Here is a 23,438-nt window from a genome sequence, read left to right on the forward strand (position 1 = left end):
CTTGTACTCTTATTTTTCAACGAGGGAAGAATCTTTCGCTTTTCAGATTTTTACAGAATGACTTCTGCTTCTGCAAACACAGTATATGTTTAACTATCCTCAGAACCAGAATGACATGATTAGAAAGTCTGTGAGCAGAAATGTGAGTGTGATAAAGGCATTTTCAAAATTAGACCGGATTTTACAAAACAAGAGCTTAGTTCAGCATTCTGCAAAGTCCTTTCGACTTTAAATCACTGTGTGCAAAATAAAACATGTTTATGGGTCTGAGCAGGGCAAAGAGCTTTGATTTATTTCTTCCAAAAAGTAATTGAGATTAAAACACTCTCCTTATGTGTTCAGTATTTTTTTTACTGGACATCTTAAGCAAAATTATAGCATTGCTGTACTCTGCATAGAGGGTAGCTCAGTGGATTAAAGGTTCGAATCCCAGGTTACAGCTTTCACGCTGGGTTCAACCTTGGGGTGGATTTTTCTTTGCTGAGAGAAATAGATTGTTAGGCTTGGTGGACTTTGCAGCTGATGATAATCGCTGTGATGAAATGGGCTGCACCTTTGCTTCATGTATTGGGAAAAAGCCCTAAGTTGGCACAGAAAGTAGGATGAAAGCTCTCGCTCAGGTGAGGGTTGAAACTGATGTGTGGAATTTATAAGGAACTGCTATTCGGTTGTGGCATTGCAAAACTACCTCCGTTAGAGCTGGTTCCTGGGAGCCAGGAAAGTCCACTGCATCCCACTGAATGTTCCTGACTTAGGAGCAGCCTGGGAACAAAACCATTTAATTTTTTCCTTTTCTTCTTTCTGAGTGTCTTGAGAGGTTAAGGGAACAGAGACAGAGGAGGGATCCACAGTAATTTTGCCCATATGATCCATTGCAGGACTAGAATTTGGAGTACAAACTAGGTTGAGCTTTTAAAAAGCAGGATGATTTTTCAAATATTTTGCTTGGCAAAGCAGGTTGGTTCCAGAAAAGGTATGTGCTCTTTCTTCTCTTTGCCACACTGCCCAGAGAAAATACTCAAGTGTCCATGTGAAGTTCTGATCACAGGATTACTCTACCAGTGGTGCTGGTTTTTTATTCCATAGAAGAGCTGACAGTCTTTTCAAAGTTTCTCAGCATTTCCGTAAGAGTTAAAGAGTTGATAATCTGTGGGCTAACAAGCAGTCTACCCTAAAAGTGCTGGAAACCTCAGAGAGCATCCTTTGTGGTTTTCACATCTGTGCACCAATTTTCCTCTGTCACACTGTAAATCTGGGCTGGCTCCATCTGCTGAAGTGAATGGGTTTAAACTGATCAGAGTTAAGAGTGGGATTTTTCAGGAGGAGGATAGTTCTTGGATGTGAAGCGTTACAGATAGGACAGGTTGGACCAGAGCTGTCGACAGTATTAATGTGGTGTGTGTGTGTGATGAGATATAAAATAATCCTCTGGACTAAAATGTCTCAACAGAGACACCTCAGGCTGCTTTAACGGTGCTAACTGATGATGTCTTTGCAGTGTACCCAGTTTGATTGCTTTTAAGGACTAAACTTTGACTACTGTATGGCATGCAACATGTAATATTTCTTTCCTTTCCCAACTGCTTTCTATTACATGCCCAGGGTTTAGACCGCTCCAATTCCTGGGTAAACACTGGTGGTCCAAAAGCAGCCCCATGGGGATCCAACCCCAGCCCAAGTGCAGAGTCAACACAGGTGGTGTCTTCGGTAGAGGTTTTTCTGGCTTTGTTTTCCCTGATGTTTCCTTGTAGAATATCTTCCTTTCAGTGTATACTCTGATTTTGGTGGTTTGGGTTTTTTTTTATTATTTATTTATTCCTTGAAAACTTTGTGAGTTTTATTTTATAAATTAGCATCTTCTCCCCCACCCCCTCACCACACTGCATGAAAAAACCTCAAAATGCGTGAACGTGTCCCCTTCTTTCATTTCAGTGGTTGCTGGTCTGTGAAATGTAAATGCTGTGACTGCTTTCCATTTCTTTTCTTTTCTCTCTCTCTTTTTCTTTCTCTAACACTAGTTTCAGCTTCAGGTGGAGCACATTTCTAAGTGGGAACATTAATCACAGCTTCATAGTTTTGTCCATGTTTGCCATTTCTTTTGATGTTGTGAACCATTTTGCCATTTTCATCAAGCATTTAGTATTCATCATCAAGTAATCCTTCATGACTGTTTGAGTGGAATATTGTTAAACCAAATTGATTACCACATGTAAAATTCTCTCTTAAAACATGTAAATTTGAGTGCTGGAGACAGTGACTTGCTAGGGCCAATTGTATCTGTTCTGTGTTGCAAAGTATGAAAACTTTATAGCAGCTTCAGAGTTAACTTATTTAGCCCCTAGTGCCTGCTGCTTTCCACTGCATGGTTGCCTTGAACGTACCTCTCAACTGTACCTCCTTTCAAGTTTATCAGTCTTTGGAAATACTTAGTCTGAGTTCACTTGTGCTCATGGCAAATTATTTCCATCAGAAACAGAACTTCAGTAATTTTCTCATCCCCTGTGCCCATAGCGGCGTCACTGTGGGGTATGTCCCCACCTGCTTGGTCTCTGGTAGATTGAGAGGTATGGACTGAGATTACACATATTACCTCCTCGACATATGCATGTTGATAAAATACAATGATGAAAAGGTTTCATGCTTTGCAGCATTAAGTGTCTTTGTGCATAAGAACATGCAGTTATTTAAGTAGCCTGTATGTCTTACAACAATAAAAAGTACTGTCATTTTGTTTAAACCAAATCTGTAAATGAATAAGAGTTTGAGAATGCATAAAAAGGTGTAAAGACAGTAAAAGCCTACAGTTGGAACAGTATTTTTGTAAACGTACATTGTCCTTGAGCTGCAAAACCCATCCACAGCAAACTTTAATGTCCTGTCATCATTCATTCATCTCCACTCCGTAGGCTACGGATCGAAGTTGTAATCGTATGTCTTCGCACACTGAGACGTCAAGTTTCTTACAAACATTAACAGGACGATTACCAACTAAAAAGGTAGATTTCAGTGAAGACAATTGATATTGTGGGGCAGGGAGGTCAAGCCATTCTGAAAACATGATGCGATCTATTCTTTTATTTATAGCCTGATTTTTTCCGAGGTCATTAGGAACTGCTGTTGCTTAGCACCTCTGAATATCCAGGCTGTAGTGAATATGAAGTGTTCTGACATAGAGTCAAATTGGGAAGAATAAAATGATCAGGAGTAGCTTGTCTGATTTAATGTCCATAGTGTTTGGAGCCAGTTTATTACTGGCTTTTGAAAAATATGAATAGCGCTGTCTAGACATGTAAATGATACATTCTTGTGTGCAAAATTATAATGTGTTAGATGGCTAGCATTGCGGATGTGTGCTGAACTCAGTGATGTAGGTGTTAATCCAAAGCAACTCCAGAAAGTGAATGGGAGTTACTTTGAAAGTGCACTCCCTTAGAGGAGACGAGAGCCTGCTGAACGATGTCAGAAAGACAAAATGCCTGACTTTTTGTGTAATGAAAATGTGATCACTGACAGCGTCCAGTCTGTGGGTTGGTCCTCCCGAGAAAAGAAATCAAAAAGCTGTTTCTTAGCCCCACGTTTCTTTCTTACCGTTTTAAGTCCTTTCTCACAGTAAATATACATCTTTGTACAAATCGCTTTATATGTCCACTTTTTACTCCTTTTTCCTGCAAAAATCAGACCAGGCAGAAAGGTAGACTTTTAAACTAAACTAATTTGAGCACCAAACGTTGGGGTTTGGTTGTTTTTTTTTTTGGGTGGGTGGAAAATTCTTTTAACACTTGAAATTCAATTTTTTTGAGCAAGATGCTGTGAAACGTTTCTCACATCACATATCATAACATCATCCTTCATTGTTAGTTGGGGATTTCTTTAAGGGATGCCACCACTGCTGTCATGTTCCCAGTTATTTATTTTGCTTAACCTCATTGTTTGCCATACTTTCCATGGACCGTGCTACCATTTCTCATGCGGACTGCTTTGTGAGCTGATCTTGAGGCTCGGGCTAACTCTGGATTTGAATCTGTGTAGCTTTTTCATGAAGAGCTGGCCTTACAGTGGGTTGTGTGCAGCGGGAGTGTGCGGGAGGCAGCCCTACAGCAGGCCTGGTTCTTCTTCGAGCTGATGGTGAGCAAACTGAAAACATCTTGCTTATTGTCTTACAGTTCGTAGTTTAAAACACAAACGGCAACAACTGCAAGTGACTTTGTGGTAATTTATATTCCTATAGGTGAAGAGCATGGTGCATCATTTGTATTTTGCTGACAAACTGGATGCACCAAGAAAGAATCGTTTTCCTGAGCGTTTCATGGATGATGTAACTGCTTTGGTCAGCACAATTGCTGGTGATATAGTCTCTCGGTTTCAGAAGGTAATAGCAAACAATTAAACTGAACCCCAGTCAGAGCTCAGGCACCAGACCTCCTGCATGTTGTTTGATGATGCCTAGGCCAGGAATTGTTTGAAAACATACCGTGTGCTCTTCATTTTTTTCCCTGTTTTTCTCTTCCTTCTCTCTAGGATACAGAAATGGTCGAAAGGCTCAACACTAGTCTTGCTTTTTTCCTCAATGACCTGTTGTCTATCATGGACAGAGGATTTGTTTTTGCTCTTATTAAGACCTGCTACAAACAGGTGAATACAAATAAATATTATGACATCACTATGAACCATAGCATAGCCTACTACTCTAACTTTCTTTGGACAGACAGTAAAGTATGGACACAGAATTCTGCCATTGAGGTCTTTTTAGAGCAAGCAGGGCGTTCTCAGTGGTGATTTAGAGTTTACGCCTCTCTGATTACACTCTTAAATATGAATTAGGAGTAACTCCCTTGAGTGAATGGACGTGCAGCAGGAAGGAAGAATTACTCCCTCTGCTCACCACATTCAGAGTAATTGAATCAAAAATTAGTAGGAGGTTTTGTGAGGGAGCTCAGACTATCCTGGTTTGTCAGCGGGTCTCTCAAGGACACATTGACCCTGTACGATCATATTGATCACCAGGCTCCCCTTCCATCCTTCTGAGGACGCAGGGTCTCCTCCCCCATAAGGAGGGTTCCTACGTTACACATTGGGAAGCTTATTTGCAATGTTGTGGCAGGCAAATCACCTCAAACCACACAGTTTCGTTTGACTGCAAACATCCGTGCTGACACTGTGTACAAAGGAGATGGTGAGGTGTCAGGAGCTTAGGCTTAGACTCATTTTTGCCACAGAGTCTAAAACATTTTATATAAGGGTCAAGTACAACAACAACATTTGAGCTTTGTTGCCTACTGTATATTATCCAACCTGCATCTTTGACCTGTTAATGCATGACACTCTGTGATCCTGCTTCTCCCATCTCCCTCCTAAAATCAATAGGATGTGAATATCATACACGAAGTACATAGTTCTTCATTTGCTTATATAGATATGGCTGTTGTATACATATTATATCGATGTATATGCTGTTGGCTGGGATGTTTATGGCTCCTGCACATCAGAAATTTAATCTGTAGCACAAAGAAGTTGACCATTTAATGATATCAAGCTCTTCAGTCCTTGCTTTAGAAGTGTTTTTGGGGATCAGTGGTGGGACAGGGAGGCTCATGCTGCATTTATACTCTCTTTTGATGCTAACTGCAATTTTATGGGCTAAACTTGACAGGTGTCTTCAAAGCTGTATTCCTTAACAAATCCAAGTAACCTGGCATCTTTGAGGCTGGACTTCCTTCGCATCATTTGCAGCCATGAACACTACGTCACCTTGAATTTACCCTGCAGCTTGCTCACACCACCTGCCTCTCCATCACCATCTGTGTCTTCAGCAACTTCTCAGGTATGCCGTGACAAGGATCCTTTGTGGGAATGCAAGCTGAGCTTTGTTCTGAGACTTAAATCATATGAGGCAGTTGCATCACCTGTATTTTCAGCCTCTGCTTGCTAATATTTTTTGAAAGAGTTTATTTAGAAGTTAGTTTTTTCTGTCACATGGGGTTTGACTTCTTTTGGTCTTTATTCTCAAAAAAATGAGGTTCTTAAGGACCTAGTCCCTTCCTGTATTGGACAAGCGTATGAACACAAATGAGCCATTAAAGAAAACTCTTTGTCCAGTGTTGCCCTTGTCTTACAAAACGAGGGTCTTTCTAGGGCATTGTCACTTAGTCCTAGCCTGCTCAGAAAAAGTAATTTGAATTAGCAAGTGTGTCATTCAAGTGGATTAATTAGTTGCAAAATTAGGTAAACTAAATCAAATTAAAGCCTTCTTTAGCCTGAATAAGAGCATCCATACGTGAGTTAAAAGCTAAACTAATCCACTTTTAAAGGTTATTTGGCTTAACTTCCCTAAGGCCTGCCCTGTGGGTGGGAAGGCAATAACAACAAACAGAATTAATAGAAGAGTTAGTGAGCTTGGATGTGCTAGATCCAAACAAAAAAAAGGGGAAAGGTAGTTTATATGAGGTTGCCTTTAATTCTGAAATTCTGCTTCTACTGTATTTCATAAACTTTGACTCTGTGTTCCAAGGGGCCTCATTATGCAACTTCTGAAGCTTGATTTTTTTCACAGAGTTCTGGGTTCTCCACAAATGTTCAAGACCAGAAGATTGCAAATATGTTTGAATTGTCTGTGCCTTTCCGCCAACAGCATTACTTGGCCGGGCTTGTGTTAACAGAACTGGCTGTCATTTTAGATCCTGATGCAGAAGGGTAAATCTTTACAATTTTTTTTCCCCAGAGTTTTCTGTAATTCCAAGCAAATGGTGGATGCAAAGCAAGGTCTGGCATGGTCAGAACCGATTTAAGTTTGTCAGCTGAGAAGATAAGAAACCAGTTCTTTAAGAATACTCCTCTTTCTCCCTACCTCTCCTATTTGTTGCTTCCTTAGCCCTGACACAGTAAACATGATGTCAATCACATTTTTCCTGCTGAGAAAAAGGGAAAGAGGTTCCTGCTGGAGCCCCCAGCTGCCACAGGGGCACTGCTGGAGCTCTAAGAGGAAAATAGCTTTTCTCAATTGTAACAAGAAAATAGTTTTCAACATTTACGAAGTTTCTGTTGCTGGTGGTTTTGATTATTACAGTATATTTCACCTGTGGTCCTCCCAGCTCTTTTTAAACATAAATGATGCATTGATGAGACCCCTGTGGGTTACATAAATAGACAGAGTCAAGCATGCAGAGTATGTCAGTGGCTTGCCTGGCTTGTGCAGCAAATAATTTTCTGAAGTAGGAAACTGTAGTCCTGACATCCAGTCTGTTACTTGTGTTATTTAGGGCTGTATTCTGCCTTGCCTCTTTAAAATGGGTTTTGATGGAAATTATTGATTGCTTCCACAGTCCTAAGTTCTCTTGCAGGCATTTTTCTCAAGGTGGACTCAGAAATATCAGCTGAGTCAAGAAATGCTGATGATTCATGGTTAATACTGCCCCTTTACCAAGAGGTCTCAGGAGTTAAATATTCATTCTGTTTCCTATTGGAGAAGAAAGTGATGCCATAAATGAGAATATTTTCTTGTGTATGTACATAACACACTGCAGTCCCATTTGTTTGGCCTGAAATGGAAAAAGCAGCAAATCTTTACCCGTATACACTGTCTGCAAAAATCCTTTTTGTAGCATAGGCACATCTTGCTCACTGGTTAGAAATCAGGTCCTGTCTCTGACCATATTTGCCCTTGATCTTCACAAACTTTCTGTACTCACCTACCTGCCTCTAGCGCTCTCTCACCTGGCTATTCTCAGCACTTAAGCTTGGACCGGGATGGTAATCTCTGCCCAGCTGCCCAGAGAAGCTATTGGCATTACCTTGCTTGTGTCCACTGGGGAGACAGTTCCTCTCTCAAACCCTGTCTAGACAGAAAAAGCCCCCTGATGCTAGTTCAGCTCTGGAGATGCATTTTGATCAAAGCTCCTGAATTTTGGTGGAGATGTATACCAGTAATGCATTTTTAAAAAAATTGTTTTCCAGAATGACTTGTAGTTCGAAGCTTATTAACTGTTCTCAGGCTTCAACCTCCTGCATTTGCCCTGATAGATCCACCACATAAAGTAAACCAGTCTGTGCAGGCCTGCTCTTCCCTTGCCTGTGAAGACTTTTAACAGTCATATAGTATCATCAGCAGTTTATTAATAGAGGGTTCGGACACACCTGCCATTAAAATGTTTTGGCCACCATCGGAAGAAGCTCAGAATTGTTCCCGGTTACATTAAGCTGCAGCAGGAGCGGAGAGGGACATCCATCTAGTTGCTTATTGTGTTAGAGCTTAGCCTTAGGTCTTGATAGGTGATACAGAGCCTTAAATGTGTTCTGTCCTTGGTCTTTTTGCTCCGTTAGCAAAATATGTTAAATTTTAGCTCACCCACTTTAGAAGAACTCTTTGGATTGAGTTGGGCAGAAAAGACTCAGGCAGTACCCTGGTGCCTGAAGGCGGTACGTTAGATCCCTCTGTGCTAGGTGCTGTGCAGTAACATGGTATGTTACAATCCTCCTCCAGAACACTTGCAGTCTAAAAGACAATGTACGTGCAGGTGAAGGAAACCAGCTGAATGTGACAGTTACAGAGAGTGAGTCCAAGCAGCTAGACCCTGAACAGATTGTCCCTACAAACAGTGCTTTGGCTATTAATTTATATTGCTCGTTTCATAGTGCCCATGGTACCCATATTGACTGATGTTACAGGAGAGAAGTGAGAAAATCGGAATTTGGTCTTCAGTGTTCAGTGGCAAAAGTCAGTTTCCCAAAAGTGTGTGATGTTGACACAAGTTCAGGCCAGGGCTGAGATAACAGAGGGGACGGTTGGAGAGCGGCAAGATCAATTCATTGCATTATCAGCCAGAAAGATTAGTGAGCCCTATTTCCTCCTCTTCACTATGGATCGATCCACCACAGTACCTGCTCTGTTCTGGAAAAGCAAAAAAGAAATTCATATAGCCCTGAGTTTGAATTATGCTGCTTTGTTTGGATGTGTTTTCCCTCTGTGCAGTTCTATGGCCTGCAGGATGGTTTCCCTTGAACTGTTAGAAACACAACTTAGGTGCCACTCCTTCAAATTAATGCAAAGACTTTTCTCTAACCTTGATCTGAAGGAACCAGTCACTTAAATGAGCGTTTCCTTCCTAGCTGTTAAGGGTCTCACTAATTACACAAACAAGCAATTGTAGGATCTCATTATGGCTTGATTAAAAAACACAGGAAAGACGTGTAGCTACAACTAGCTAATGTCCTCCTAACCTGTACCAGTGTCCTTTTAATAATTTTAAACCCCGAACAATCCAGTCAAAGCCTCTCATTTTTTTAACCAGAACTCAACTCTACTTTTCAGGTAAAGTGGATACTGCCTGAAATTCAGCACTTGTTTTAATACCTCAGGTCTGAACATTGAAGCTTATGTTTTGCTAATGCATAATGTATGAGCTTCCTTGGCTGCTTCATGCATGGGGTAAAGTTGTCTTCTTGGCCTGGTTTGCCTACAGAAGCAAATAGCTACAGAGATACCTGCTATTTGCTCTGAGAGAGTTTTGCCTCTGTGTGGTGGCTGAGGGAATTGAAAGGAGCAGAGCGAGTTCTTGAGAGATCCAGGGGAGTTTGTGTTTTCAAGGCGTGAGCACCAAGTTAGGCTCATGCAAGGTGCCCTGCAAAAGAGGATGGTGCTTGGGCCCTGCCATTATTTGCACCTTAATAATGAGGAAGGCCATTTTTTGCTGTTTTTCCTTCTACCCCTCCATTTCTTTGACACTTTTTATTCAGAATTATGGATCTGTTGTCTACTGTTTTGGTTGAATAATTGCATGAGGGGTTGGGGAACTGACGCAGAAACTTCCTGATCATTCGATAAAAGTAATGTTCTGTTTTAGGAGGGCTTTTCTCTCTGTAAATGGTGTTAAACAGAAACAAAAAAAGAACACAGTGAATAGTTTCACTGAACCCACTGTCCTCTCAAGCTTCTCTCCCTGTTTTCCATATTCCCTAAGTTCTCCTGATGGTCTTTAGCAGACTCGATACTTCATAGCAGTAGCTGGGGCCGTGTTTTTGTATGGAAAATATGAGAGTGTTCACATTATATTGGGTGTGCACCTCCACAAGGTATTTTTGTACATTTTATACGGCATAGTGAAAAGCCAGCCATTTGTAAAATACATGGGAGATCAAAAAATACACGTAATGGCAGTTTACATGAAGTTAAAAATAAAAACCAAGATCTTTTCCTTTTTTTAAGCCCCTTAGTTACAAAGTATAGTTTGCTTTGAAGATATTAACTAATCTGCATGACCCAACTCTCTTTTAACAGTTTATTTGGATTGCATAAGAAGGTCATCAATATGGTACACAATTTACTGTCCAGTCACGACTCGGATCCGCGGTACGCTGACCCACAGGTAAAGGCCCGGGTGGCAATGCTGTATCTACCTCTCATTGGCGTGATCATGGAAACCGTGCCTCAGCTTTATGACTTCACAGGTATTTTATATTCTGTGCTTTGAATATATGTTCATCTGCTCACAAGACTTGAGTGTGTTTGGGTTCTAAAATTGAACTACAAAACCCTCTACTGTTGGATGAGATTGTTTCTCTTTCTGAATTATAACTTTGACATGTTTTCACATCCGTTTCCTAAACTACACTTGCAAAATTTGTCTTTGATGACTGTTAACACTCAAAGGCTGCATTTGCCCACTTGTTTGCATGAAGCAAAAAACTAGCAATGCATTTTAGTTTACATCTGTCTGGCTACTGTGTATGCCTAGCCAGCCTCCCTCTATGTCTCTGACCTGCTTAAAAAGTCACTCCACATACAGTACAATTCTCGTAACAATTCCAAAGGATGAGCAGAGTTCCTCCTCTTCCTCTTAGTACGTGCTCTATCAGCAGTTTGTTTCAGGGCTGCTTTGCAAAGTGTCCTCAAGAGCAGCAGAGGTGGGTTAGTTCAAATCAAGGCAGGGAGTCCAGTCTGGAATAGTTTGGAATTTGGAGCTGTCTTCTACATCCTTTGAGTTTAAGACACAGTAAAGCTGCAAGTAAGGATTTGGAGTGACGTATTCAATGGGACAAAAGGTCTGTTTTCAGAAGAATTCTAGATGCTGAGGGTGTGTAGGTTGCATTTGAAAATTGTTTTCTTTGCTTTGCATGACCTCAAATAATAGTCCTGTTTACTTGCAGGACCCCACAAGTGTGACGATTTTCAGTTTGCATTCCTAGATGGTTCAATGAAACTGTGGAGGGAGGCTGGGGAGAGAAACTTTGAATTTGGGGATTGACTAGATGCACATGTTTCTCGGCAGAGAGTCACAATCAGCGAGGGAGGCCGAGCTGCGTCGCTGTTGATGATTATGAAAGCGAGGGTGGAAGCATGATAAGCCAGACAGTTGCCATGGCCATTGCAGGAACATCGGTCCCTCAGCTCACCCGGCCCAGCAGTTTTCTACTCACCTCATCGGTACAAAGCCATCTCTCCCTATTCCTTGACCCTCAATCTGTGTCAACAAGCAAATATTTACGTGTGCAGGTCCTGTGGGGCTGATCAGTGAGTGGCAGGGACTCAGTTTGCAGCTGGGTGTTACATAGGGAGGCAGAGGATAGAAGACAAGGGGGAACAAATCATGTTTGTGTGTTGTTGAGCCTGTCTCAGAGAGGGTATAAGAAAATGCCAAGCAGGGATAAAAATCAACAAACCTCAGACAATAGAAGAATTCTCCTTCCTTATAAAGACCCTCTTTTTCTGAAATAATCTGATAAAAGCCCTGTGAAGTGGAATGGTCATTATGAGCTCTAATCCCTAAGCAAAAATTCCTACCACATCTAAATCCCACCTAGCTGAAGACATAAATGGGCCATTTCCCCTGTTCTCTGCAGAGGTAGGGAATCCTCCTGATTTGGGTAACAGACAGGCCCTTCCATTTCTCCCTCCTCCTCCCTTTACTCCTGCATCAGGACCCTATTTTGCCAGGTTTTAGTGCACTCAAAGTGAGACACTGATGCATGAGATAAAGAATGGAGTCCCTCCACTTAACTGTTAACCTGCTGGAGGTTGTTAAAGGCATCTTGAGGGAAGCGGGTATTTGCTGCTGGAACAGAAGCTCATTCATATAATGAGACTATTCGGGTTCAAAGTGCTGCTTCACTCTTGTTGCTTGACTGTCTGTGGGCTCCACTGAGCTGTTGGGTTGAGAAAGAGAAACGTGTATCTCCTGGTTGTTAGTAAAAAATATCTATTCACCTTCTGTTCCTATTTGGTAATTATTTAGGCTGGGCTGGTAGCTGGTACAGATCCTTTTAGTGATGATTGATGTGTTTGGACATGAAATACAGTGTGGCAAATATTTTGACCTCTCTATTTTAGAGTGGCAGGCAGCACTCCACCTTCTCAACAGAGTCCAGCCGCAGCCTTCTGATCTGCCTCCTGTGGGTGCTCAAGAACGCGGATGAAAGCGTCTTGCAGAAATGGTTCACAGACCTGTCAGTGTTGCAGCTCAATCGCCTACTGGATTTGCTTTATCTTTGTGTATCCTGCTTTGAATACAAGGTACTTTTACATTGTTTAAACCTCCTGAAGTTCCTTCTAGGGCTTGCTGAGGAACTTTACACTCCCATCCTTTACACGACTGCAGAAAGGCATTTCCTGCTTTCTCCTAAGTATTTCCTGTATCCAGAATCCCAAGGCTAAGCACGTCTCTGTGCAATCTCTGGCCTTTTTCCATGTTTACTTTTCAGCCATGCAAGTATCTGTGCCTTGTTTCACTTAAGCAGATTGTGCTGCTTGCCACTCATCTGGGAACTGCTGCAGGGAAAGGGGATAGCTCTTGGTCATTTTGCTTACTACCAACAAGAAGAGAGCTTTCTGTAGCAATGCGGGAGTCTGGGTAGATTATCTAGCTAGCAACTAAGCCTCTATTCCTTTCTTGCTGTATGTCTTTAGATAGACAGGAAAAATATTTTGAGTTGTTAATGCCTAGAAAATATCCCAGATTGAAAGAATCTTCCCTCATGGTCTCATTTGAAACTTGCAGGGCAAGAAAGTGTTTGAAAGAATGAACAGTCTGACATTCAAGAAATCAAAAGACATGAGAGCCAAACTTGAAGAAGCTATTTTGGGAAGCATAGGGGCAAGGCAGGAAATGGTCCGAAGAAGCAGAGGACAGCTAGGTAAGTGAAGAAGTCTTCTGGGCCGTCCCCTTTTCCCAAAAACTGCTGCTCCCATCCCCAACAATTACTTGCACCCGTCTATGGTGTGGGATTCTACTCATCAGGATCTTCAAACAGAGGCTCCTAGAAGCAGCCATTTGCAGTTTACAGCATGCTTCACAGGGTCTGCAAAATCTCTATGCTCAGTCTGAAGTTCCATCTACAGGCAGTTTGTTTGTTACTTGATTGCTTCTGTGTACATGTGATCATGTCTCATTACGGGGTGTTCTTGCCTGAGCGTCTTCCAGTGTAGTATCTTTCAGAGCCACCTTCTAGTACGTCCTGTGCAAGGATCAGAGCAGAAAACAAACTGCCTGATCTTGCTTTGATAGCTCTGAAAATGCCTGGATATTTCTGCTAACTTAATGAGGCTTGAAATAGCTGGTAGTTGGGGTAACAAGCACCTTCTGATGATATTTGCTGTTGATGTTGTTTGGGAGGAAGGATGGCCCAGAGGTCAGGACAAGAATCAGAACTGTGGTTTTGTCTCCTACTCTGCCACAGGCGTCCTGTTACTTTTGAGCCAGTCATTGTGAACTAAGTTGAATAAATATTTTAGAGCCGTAATTAATGAATCACTTCAGAGAGATGGGGACCTTTGTATTTTTTTTCTTAATCTGGCCTGATTGCCTTTATTACTTGAAATTGCCTTGCCCTCCCAGCAATAAGAATAAAGACATAAAATACTGTGGGGTAGGAAAGGGGTCTCAGCACCACCCTGAGAACTTTCCTGTGTGCCAGTTGAAGGCAGCAATATCAGACTGCTCAGGGTTGTCACACCCAGGCTCCTTATGTAGTCCAAGGAAGGTGCTTCTCTTACCAGCCCTGATACCTCCCTCCTGATTTGAGTATCTCAGCTGCTTCTCTCCATTAGCTCTGTAGTGAGCTGGCATGTGGCAGCACACAAAGTGGTCTGCGCTGCTCATTCCTCACTTGCCTACAAAACCACTGCAAGTGAGGTTGCCTCACTCAGCAGTGACAGAATTAGGGGCCCTGTAAACATCTTGGGTGAGTGCCACAACCTTGGGCTCTAAGAAGTTGTAGTTTGCTGTCACCTGTCACTTGTGAACAAATCTGGATGCTACCTGTGCAAAAAATGAGCATTAGATGACTGCTGCTGTTTTGATCTTATCCTGCAGAGAGAAGTCCTTCTGGGAGTGCGTTTGGAAGTCAAGAGAATTTGAGATGGAGAAAGGATATGACTCACTGGCGTCAAAACACAGAAAAGCTTGACAAGTAACTCTGCCTTATCCTTCTACATTAACAATGTGCCAGTGCCTGTGAGAACGCAGGGTCTTTCTCCCCGTAGAAGGTCAAAGGCAGCAGTCTGCTTAGCTCTTGTGTGAGCAGGTTTGGGCCCTCAGTTGGAACAGGGCTGGCAGTGTGCAAATAGCTTTTAGTCCAACACTGCCCTGTCTAACTCTTTACTTTTCCACTGTCCCTTGCTTTCTTAGATTTTAAAATGAGATTTAAAGCAACTGATACAATCCATTACCTTCTTGAAACCCTGTAGTAAGCTGTAATTTAGAGAGAAGATCCATTAACAGTTTTCACAGATAGCATATATATCTCATGTCATATTTCCTTTATTCCATAAGAGCATTCTGGAGTTGTCAAAGCTCGCTTTCCTTTCCTGTCCTAATCCATCACTTTGATTGTTTTTCCACATGTGCTGTGCTTTTAGAAGCCACAAACCAGCCAGGTACTGTAGCATTGGTGTGCAGTTCTTATAAATTGCCATTTTGTACATCTGCAGACTCAATCATCACAGCATTGTTTGTGATGCTTGGCAGAAGTTTTCAGTGTGTGTGTGCAACTGATTGGAATGAACTCTTTTTGCTTATTACACTCGTTTCCTTTAAAATTCCCTCTCTTGGCGTGGTTTAGTCCGGAGGGCTCAGGAGTTGTGTTTGAGCTTTGCTGTGCACGTTTTCTGTTTCCACAAATTGCCACCTGCAGTCTCCATCCTCCCAGCGAAAGAATTATTCCTAATCCTAGGAAAGCAATCTCAGCCCAAGTGAAGCTCTGAAGAAACTGAGGAATGGCGTCCTCAGAGCCCAGATGGAGATCAGGCCAAATTTTACCCTTGAAGACACCGACACTTTCTGGAATAGAAAATACATCTTCACAGCTTCTAATTGCTTTGTCCAACACAAGAATGTAATCTCTTGTTATGTCAAGTACTGACTTTTTGTCCAAGACTCCAGTCCTGTTGAGGCATTGGGAAAGCCAACCAGGGTGTTTCAACCTGCTAATGAAGTGATGTAAATATTAATTCCACCATGGCACAACTCCAGAGCTGTGGACAGAGTTACACCAGACTAAAATTTGGCCTGAAGAACTTATCAGTTCACTGCCAGCACTAAATCTGAGCCCTCTCCTTCCCAGAAGGACCTCACGTACATGTTAAACAGCTGTGGAATACCTTGATGGTCAACGGGTGGTATCTCACCCCACAAAATAATCTGCTTAGATAACTCTACAAACCTGATTTTTAACCTGTACTTGCTCACTGTGACCTGGGTCCATCACACTCCACTCCTGTGGTGCTGCAAGCGTGTCCTGCTTGTGTAGGTAGAGTCTGACCCTTTGAAACCTAATAAGCAAGACTTTTCACACCAAGAATTGTGCACAGGTAATTGCAGGTGGTATTATTTTATACAGATAATATTATTTTATAGAGGGCCAGGCCTCAAGCCTTCATATTCTGGAACCTGAAGAGTAGATAATGAGTGTATGACCTAGCTCCCAGAGGAAGCAGAGTGTGGCAGGGGAGGATTGCTGCAATACAGGTCCAAGAGCCGAGTCAGCTGCTGTCCCCTTTGTTGTGTATTTTGCTTGGTTTTTGTCAGTTCCCATGGGTCACACTCCTGCTGTGATTTGGCCTGGCATGAGTCTGTCGGAGACAGCACCTGTGGTAGGGCAGGCCACAGTTAGGCTCTTTAAATATACTACTGGTTCTTTGCCAAATGCAGCTCGTGCCACTGAAATTAGGTGGTTGCTGCGGAATTCCTGGGGCTACTGGTGTGAGTGGGTGTATGAACTTTGTAAGATTTTTTCCAGGAAAGCGAGTGCCTGGCATACAACTGCAAAATTTTGTCATTTTTCTTGGAGAGGAAGATATTCTTCAAGAACTGTAATGTAATGTAGCTTAAACAGACAAAGATTGCACCCTGACAGTATGCACTCTGTGCTACAACCAGTCTAGCTGCTGGGATCAACAGTGCCGATATACTAGCTCGTGTAGCACCACCTTGTGTCCATAGCCTATAACATAAAACCATATGTTCTGTTCTTGGTTGTGCTGTTGCATGCCTAACAATGCTACTAAACCAGTTTTGAGTTGGACTTTGATTCTAAACGGTTGTCATGTTCCTGGGAGAGTAACAGATGTGTCAGAGAGTAGTGTCATCTCTCCTAGCATGATGAACGTAAATCCTGTGTAAGTTTGTATTTGTAAAAAACCAAGTCTTTCTTCCTGTCCTCTTAATGGATGCATTGAAATATCCTTGTAGTGTTGTCCAATAATACACAAATTGTAACTGGGAGTTTCCTGCTAATGAGAAAATAGGTAGGTCTACTTCTTAAACAAAAAGTAATTTTATTCCTTTCTTTTCTCTGATTAGATCAAGGGCAGAGATAGAACATGAGGCTCTTATCGATGGAAATCTTGCAACAGAAGCCAATCTGATTATTTTGGATACGCTAGAGATAGTTGTACAGGTAAGGGTGATAAAAAAATAGAGATGTAATAGCATTATACTCACCTGGCCACGCAGCAGTTTGTTAAACAAAATCTTCCTTCTGCTCTGAACTGCCTGAATGCTGTCAGAACTGTTCAACTCCCCTGCTGCAGCGGGAAGGGTGGTAATGCCACTCCTAATTCTCAGCCTGTAACAATCTGATTTTACATCGTGATAGCTTCCTTCAGTCTTTTTGAAAGACTGTTCCCTTTTTGTAGCATAAGAAGCAGTTGTTCAGAAACTCAGTAATGAACTGTGAAAATTTCCAAGTCCTGCCCTAATCTAACCAGTTCCTCTAGTTCCTGTCCAAATCAGCCTGAAGTTGTTAGGTTCCAGGTCGGTCTCCTGGATCTGTACTTACTTTGCACAGTGCAGGAAAGCTTCCAGGCGCCGTGGTCTGTGTGCACAGCCCAGCTATTTCCTCAGTCCCCGCAGGTGAGCGAGAACATGTGGCAGTTTTGTCTCCTGCTTTTTTTTTGTCTCTACAAACAAAGCCTGGGCACGGGCTGGAAGCAGGCAGTAGCAGGCTGATCAGATCCACCTCCGAGCTGCAGAGAGACCCAGGAATCCCAGGGCTCCCAGAAATCCCACCTGAATAATCCACCCAGAGTCCAGACTTTCCTTCTAGTAGAACAAGGTCCCCAGGGGTCAGAGCCTCATCGGGTAGAAAGCATCATCATTCCACTGGCTTTAGCACATGGGGCAGGTTTTCGTTACCTGGGGATTGATTCAGTAATGTGACTTTTGCAGGCTCAGCTAAGTGGGTAATTTCTCCATGCCAAAGGGCTTTTCAGCAGAGTTGATATCTCTCTTACACACACACAAACACACACAGGAGGTTAATTTTTGCTCATGCAACTCTTGGTTTACTTTTGACTGCAGACTGTTTCTGTGACGGAGTCCAAAGAGAGTATCCTCGGTGGGGTGCTGAAAGTGCTTCTGCACAGCATGGCCTGCAACCAAAGTGCACTTTATCTCCAACACTGCTTCGCCACACAGAGGGCTTTGGTTTCAAAGGTGAATTCTCTGTGGATGCTATAATAGATCCTGAGCAGCACTGGTGGAGGCTGGGACTGTTTTCTTCCTTTGCATTGGGGTCACTTCACCAAGCGTTTATTAATTTGTGTGGTATTGATTTTCGGGAAGTGTGGTCTGGGGGTTGATACAGCCTGACTGGTTTTCATGATCAGTACCTGTATTTATGCACTTTGAGACTGACGGCTGCACGCAAAGGTACAGATCACACAGCCCGAGTGTGGTGTGGGTTCCTGCTGGCCAGTGGTAAGTGGGCAGAGGCACTTAGCCCCTAGGGTAAGCACGGGTAGAATTGAAGCTGTATGAATTTCGCTTAAAATGGATTTGTTTTAATGGGCCCATAATTTAAACAATTTCCCAGTTTCTTTAGGTGTACTGGAAAAACCTCAGATTTTAAGCCTGAGTTTTTGGAACTGATATAAATTGGTCTAAGGGTGTAGATATAGGAGCAAGTTGTGGGGTAGGTAAAATGAGTTGCCTTCCAGTGCTGCCAGTGAGTCTGCTTTGCCTTACTGTAAAAGTGATTCAAATTAGCATCATTCCCCTCAAAACAGAGGCGATTGGACTTCCTCTAATGCCAGTGTATTGCTGTGGGTTGCCCTGACCTTTTTGTCTGAGTGCTTATTCGTCTCTGTCCAAGCACTAAATTTTCTCATGTGCTGTTTTTGCAGTTCCCTGAGCTGCTGTTTGAAGAGGAGACTGAGCAGTGTGCAGATCTGTGCCTGAGGCTCCTGAGACACTGTAGCAGCAGTATCAGCACGATACGATCGCATGCGAGTGCTTCTCTTTACCTTCTGATGAGGCAAAACTTTGAGATTGGGAACGTGAGTGTCCTGGTGCACTTCAGTAGGTTCTTACTTGTAAACTGGCTGGGGACTGCTGGATGGGGCTCTTTGTGTTCCTGTGGGAGAAAGGCTGTGCTTACTGTTGAAACGAGCGTGACTGCAAAGGGAAGAGAGTCACGCAGCTGTGACACGACTTTGCCTAGCTCTTGGTTTTGTGCTACCTCACACAGCTGGTCAGTGCGTAGCTGGAGTGTCCGGTTTCCAGTGTCAGAGTCTGAGCTGTATGCCCAGAATCTCTTTGCAGGCAAGCTGCTTCTTGTGTTGGTTTATAGAGAGATGCAGAGCCCTGCCTGGAACATCCACTGCAAGAGTTTCCAAACCTGTCAGTTTAGAAGGTTTGCATCCTATTCAGATTGGACAGTTTGCACTTAAGGGGCTGTTTGTTGTAAGTTGGCCTTACTTTCACACACCTCTAGATGAGAGCAGAAACAGCCACACAGCCCTTTCTGTGGCACAGCTAGTACGTGTGTCCTTTCTGAAAGGGCTGTGTTAGTGGAGGTGAGTTAGCAATGCTGGGATTTTGTTTTCATTCAGATCTTGCCTCTAATTACATCTTAGCTTGACTCACCCGTGTGCACTTTAAATTATCAAGAAAATTCCCAGCCTTAACTTTCCCAGTTGGTATTTTGCAGGCATACATGTAGCTATGTGTTACAAGGTGCTTCTCCAGACACCTTGGTTTACACTGCTTCGGTTACAGTCCTGCACGGGGAGGAGCAGAACTGGAGGGACCCACTGGTTCTGGGCCCAGGGACTCTTAGTGGAGTGATAGCAGCGAGTTAACAGTGACTCCAGTTTTTAGCCTAGACCAAACCAAAAGCAGCTGTCTGGAATGAAGGCTGTATCATGAGAATGAGTTGAGCATCATCCTTAGGAGAGAAAACTAAAACTTTTGCAGGAGAACCTTCACCTGGAACTCAGTAATGCTGTCGTCAGATTATGAAGTTCAGCAGCACCAGAGGTTTATTGTAATCACTGCTCTGAGACAGCCCTTTTCCACAAAACTAAAGAGTTTTCTTTTTTGTATCAGGTATCTGTCAGGAGGAGGGTACCATGACCATAGCACTGATGATGCAGCAGACCATTGTAGCATCTCCAGCTTGTTGAAATACCATAACAATATCTGTGTTGCAGAACTTTGCCAGAGTGAAAATGCAGGTGACCATGTCTCTCTCATCTTTGGTGGGGACATCCCAGAACTTCAATGAAGAATTTTTGCGACGTTCCCTGAAGACTATTTTGACATATGCTGAAGAAGATCTGGAACTTAGGGAAACAACATTTCCTGATCAGGTAGAAAATACCACAAGAGAAGTAATGTATAGTTCATTAACAGACTGTGCTTAAACCTCCATCTAGAGTTGGCATTTGCATGCATTCCCTGAAGGAGGTACTCTTGTTTTTTTTAATCATCTAAGTACATAAACCCGAGATCCTTGATTAATTGTGACAATAAGGTGCAAACACACAAAGGTTCAGAGTGACTGTGGTTCTGACATAGCAGTGTGTAGCTCGATTCCCATTGCCAGTTCATTACAGCAGTATATTTTTTACAGGTCCAGGATCTAGTGTTCAACCTCCATATGATCCTCTCTGACACAGTTAAAATGAAGGAGCACCAGGAAGATCCAGAAATGCTGATTGACCTGATGTACAGGTAGAGTTTATACCCGTTGCACTGTAGGGACAGTAGATGTCAGTGCTCCACGCTGTGTTTGAACAAAGCTTAGTACCTATGGCACTTCCTGTATTTAGAGCGTGAGCTATTGCGAACTTTGATTACTTGTTTTTTATTAGCAGTTGCTTTACTTGGAACTTAATCCTATTTTAAACTGCTTGCCGTGATTCATATTTCACCTGAAAACAACACAACTACTTGCTGTTTGATTTTGGACTCAGATATTGCACATTTGAGCCCTTACAGAGCTTGTTTTTGGAGCAGTTCTGGGTCTCAGTGCTCATGGACCAATATGTACCTGTCTGTTATGTTTGAAAGTGGTGTTGATAGGTTTTGTTTGACATTTATGTAGCTTATCTTGGATAAAAGGAGTTTCCATTCCCCAGCAGTCTCTGACAATGTCATCCTTCACCTGACTAAAGACAACTCTCCCTGCTTGCATCAGGGAAAACTTAAGGTTCTTCCGGGACCTGCTTGCACAAAAGGCTTTTTGGTGGTGGTACACATGATGGTCTCCATATACAAAAGATATTCCAGAGCCGTGTTAAGATCCCAGCTACCAAATTGCATGGTGTTGTCTGCACAAATGGTCCTGAAGGCTTCTTAGAAGGCGACAGAGATTTAGTCATAAGCAACCAGTCAGGCGTGCCCTGGTTGTCCCACACCTCTGGCTTACTACCAGTCCCCAGGTGACTTGGGAGCTTTGGTGAACAGCTTCAACAGTCACCCATAAAAGCATTCTGCCATCAGGGGAGAGCTGTAGTTTCTTGCCTGCTACTAATTGGCTCAGAAATCTATACACTGATTTAGGGTAACTGTCCATCTATTTTATCTCATGTGTTTCTAGATAGCCTAGCACTGAGGGTGGTTGTTATTTAAGCAGAAGTAACTAAATACTAATCACGGAGGTTTTCTCTTCAATTAGGATTGCAAAGGGCTATCAGAATTCCCCTGACCTGCGCCTGACGTGGCTGCAGAACATGGCTGGAAAGCACTCCGAGAGGAGCAATCATGCTGAATCAGCCCAGTGCCTGGTCCACTCTGCAGCCTTGGTGGCTGAATATCTAAGCATGCTGGAAGACCGAAAATACCTCCCTGTAGGGTGTGTTACATTTCAGGTGGGGATTATCCTCCGTAATGTATTTTTGGGTTTTGTCATCTCCTGCTGAGATAGAGTATCTCCATGGGCTGGGTGTTACTGTGCCTACATACTCATACTGCACTTACTCCATTTGTTTTGGGCAGAATGCATTACAGCAACTTCTGAAAAATTTTTATTACGCTTGAAGACTTTCTGGGTTCCCCAAAGTCTTTACATCCATAGACTGAGTGAACCCAGTTCTTTTTATTTCTTCATTTAAGTCATGGGGTTTTAACCTCTTTGATCTAGCCAGTGTGTAGTGGGGCCAGTTGATGAAAGTGGTTCCTGTGACTAGTAGTGTTAAGCAGGGCAGAGCAAACAAGTACATGCTTAGCTTGGAATGTGTCAGTGGTCCAGGCCAGTTAGCTTAAGCATGTGCTGAAGTACTGTGCTGGTTCAGAAGGAAATTAAATAAAATGCACATGAAAGCTGCCTCTTTAAAAATTTTAGGATTTGATTGAAAATCAGCTGGCTTTCAAAGTCTTGAAAGTGTTGAATGTTGTTTAAATTGAGTAAAAATATTTTGTCTACATTATATCTCCTTAGAACATATCTTCCAATGTTTTGGAAGAGTCAGCAGTTTCTGATGATGTTGTATCACCAGATGAAGAAGGTATCTGTTCTGGAAAGTATTTTACAGAAGCTGGTCTGGTGGGATTGCTGGAACAGGCTGCAGCATCTTTCTCCATGGTAGAAGAGTTTAATTTCTTTCTCCATCCTCTTCAGCAATCTTACACTGCTGGGCAATATGAAGGAAAATGTTTTCTTGATGAGACTATAATTCTATTGTAACCGTTTCATTTGCATGGACCATTTGGAGTTTTAGTTGCTCAAGACAGCCCAGTTTGCCCTCTGGAGTAAACTGTGCAAAGAACAGGATCTGGGACCAAGAGGCCTTTGTGTGTTTCCACGTCTTTCACTTCAATACTGTACATTTGGGAGTTCACAATAGTAAAGAAAGGCTGTAATGTTTTTCCTCCTCTTCAAAAAGAGTGGGCCGAGAGCTTTGTGTGAGCAGTGTTAATGAACTGGTGGTAGCGTATCCATCAGAAACCAAGGAAAGCAAGTGAATTATTTCCCACAACACATTATGAAATATCATTTAAGTACAAGCAGCCATAACTCCAGGGCAAAGACTCAGAAGCCCTGCTGTGGGCTGGCTAAGCCGTGCGGTGCAGTGTCTCTGCCGGCGATGGGCTGGATCCCCTCCTAAGGAGACCTCACAGACCCCAGCTCATGGAGTGCCAAAAGTGGATGCAGAAGTCACTCGGGTTGAAGATGCACTAAATAGAATGAGCTGTACTGTACACTTAAGCTTCCCTATTTAATTCCCATGGATTTGGTTAGGATCCTATTTAGCTTGTTGTGCTCTTGTGCGTATATCCATCCAAAATATCCCAGTTTTGATTTTGTTGATCATCTTATTTACTAGTAGAAATGTGTAATGCAGTAGGCTCTTGATTTCAAGGGTAACTGAGGATGTTATTCCATTGGGTATATTTTAAGAATATGGGTATATTTTAAGAAAAGATGCTGATTTCATCACAGTGGTATCTAAGCCACCTTTTCATTTTGCAGCTTTATAATTTAAATGCTGGTAATATGTATTATTCGTGTTGTTGAATTGATGGAGCAATCTGATGGACCTTATTTTTGTAGGCTGGCATGTATGAAGCAGTTAATGAGGTTTACAAAGTCCTTATTCCTATTCATGAAGCGAATAGAGATGCCAAGAAGCTATCTACTATTCATGGTAAACTCCAAGAAGCATTCAGCAAGATTGTTCACCAGGTAATGATTTGAATTTTCAGCTGCAGTGTGAATTGTGAAGAAAC

At 42.6% G+C, this 23,438-nt stretch overlaps 1 protein-coding gene across 10 annotated transcripts in view; it reads left to right on the forward strand.

Annotated features, from left to right (window-relative positions):
- The window catches only part of DOCK7 (dedicator of cytokinesis 7), a 106,664-nt gene that overhangs the window by 68,910 nt on the left and 14,316 nt on the right, over nucleotides 1–23,438 (forward strand). For 2 of the 10 annotated variants that reach the window (XM_074831840.1, XM_074831841.1), the window contains exons 23-42: nucleotides 1,603–1,695; nucleotides 2,907–2,996; nucleotides 4,030–4,125; nucleotides 4,229–4,369; nucleotides 4,519–4,632; nucleotides 5,651–5,821; nucleotides 6,551–6,690; nucleotides 10,271–10,440; nucleotides 11,262–11,416; nucleotides 12,320–12,502; nucleotides 12,987–13,122; nucleotides 14,301–14,397; nucleotides 16,788–16,884; nucleotides 17,787–17,921; nucleotides 18,611–18,763; nucleotides 19,919–20,077; nucleotides 20,341–20,441; nucleotides 21,388–21,580; nucleotides 22,150–22,293; nucleotides 23,263–23,394. In XM_074831840.1, the coding sequence (XP_074687941.1) occupies nucleotides 1,603–1,695; nucleotides 2,907–2,996; nucleotides 4,030–4,125; nucleotides 4,229–4,369; nucleotides 4,519–4,632; nucleotides 5,651–5,821; nucleotides 6,551–6,690; nucleotides 10,271–10,440; nucleotides 11,262–11,416; nucleotides 12,320–12,502; nucleotides 12,987–13,122; nucleotides 14,301–14,397; nucleotides 16,788–16,884; nucleotides 17,787–17,921; nucleotides 18,611–18,763; nucleotides 19,919–20,077; nucleotides 20,341–20,441; nucleotides 21,388–21,580; nucleotides 22,150–22,293; nucleotides 23,263–23,394 (2,700 nt within the window). Of the gene's footprint in view, nucleotides 1–1,602; nucleotides 1,696–2,906; nucleotides 2,997–4,029; nucleotides 4,126–4,228; nucleotides 4,370–4,518; nucleotides 4,633–5,650; nucleotides 5,822–6,550; nucleotides 6,691–10,270; nucleotides 10,441–11,261; nucleotides 11,417–12,319; nucleotides 12,503–12,986; nucleotides 13,123–14,300; nucleotides 14,398–14,845; nucleotides 14,864–16,787; nucleotides 16,885–17,786; nucleotides 17,922–18,610; nucleotides 18,764–19,918; nucleotides 20,078–20,340; nucleotides 20,442–21,387; nucleotides 21,581–22,149; nucleotides 22,294–23,262; nucleotides 23,395–23,438 lie in introns of all 10 variants that reach the window. The other 8 variants (XM_074831844.1, XM_074831845.1, XM_074831848.1 and 5 more) reach the window with 6 other exon arrangements.

This window comes from Strix aluco, chromosome 8, assembly GCF_031877795.1.
Source record: "Strix aluco isolate bStrAlu1 chromosome 8, bStrAlu1.hap1, whole genome shotgun sequence".
Taxonomy (NCBI): Eukaryota; Metazoa; Chordata; class Aves; order Strigiformes; family Strigidae; genus Strix; species Strix aluco.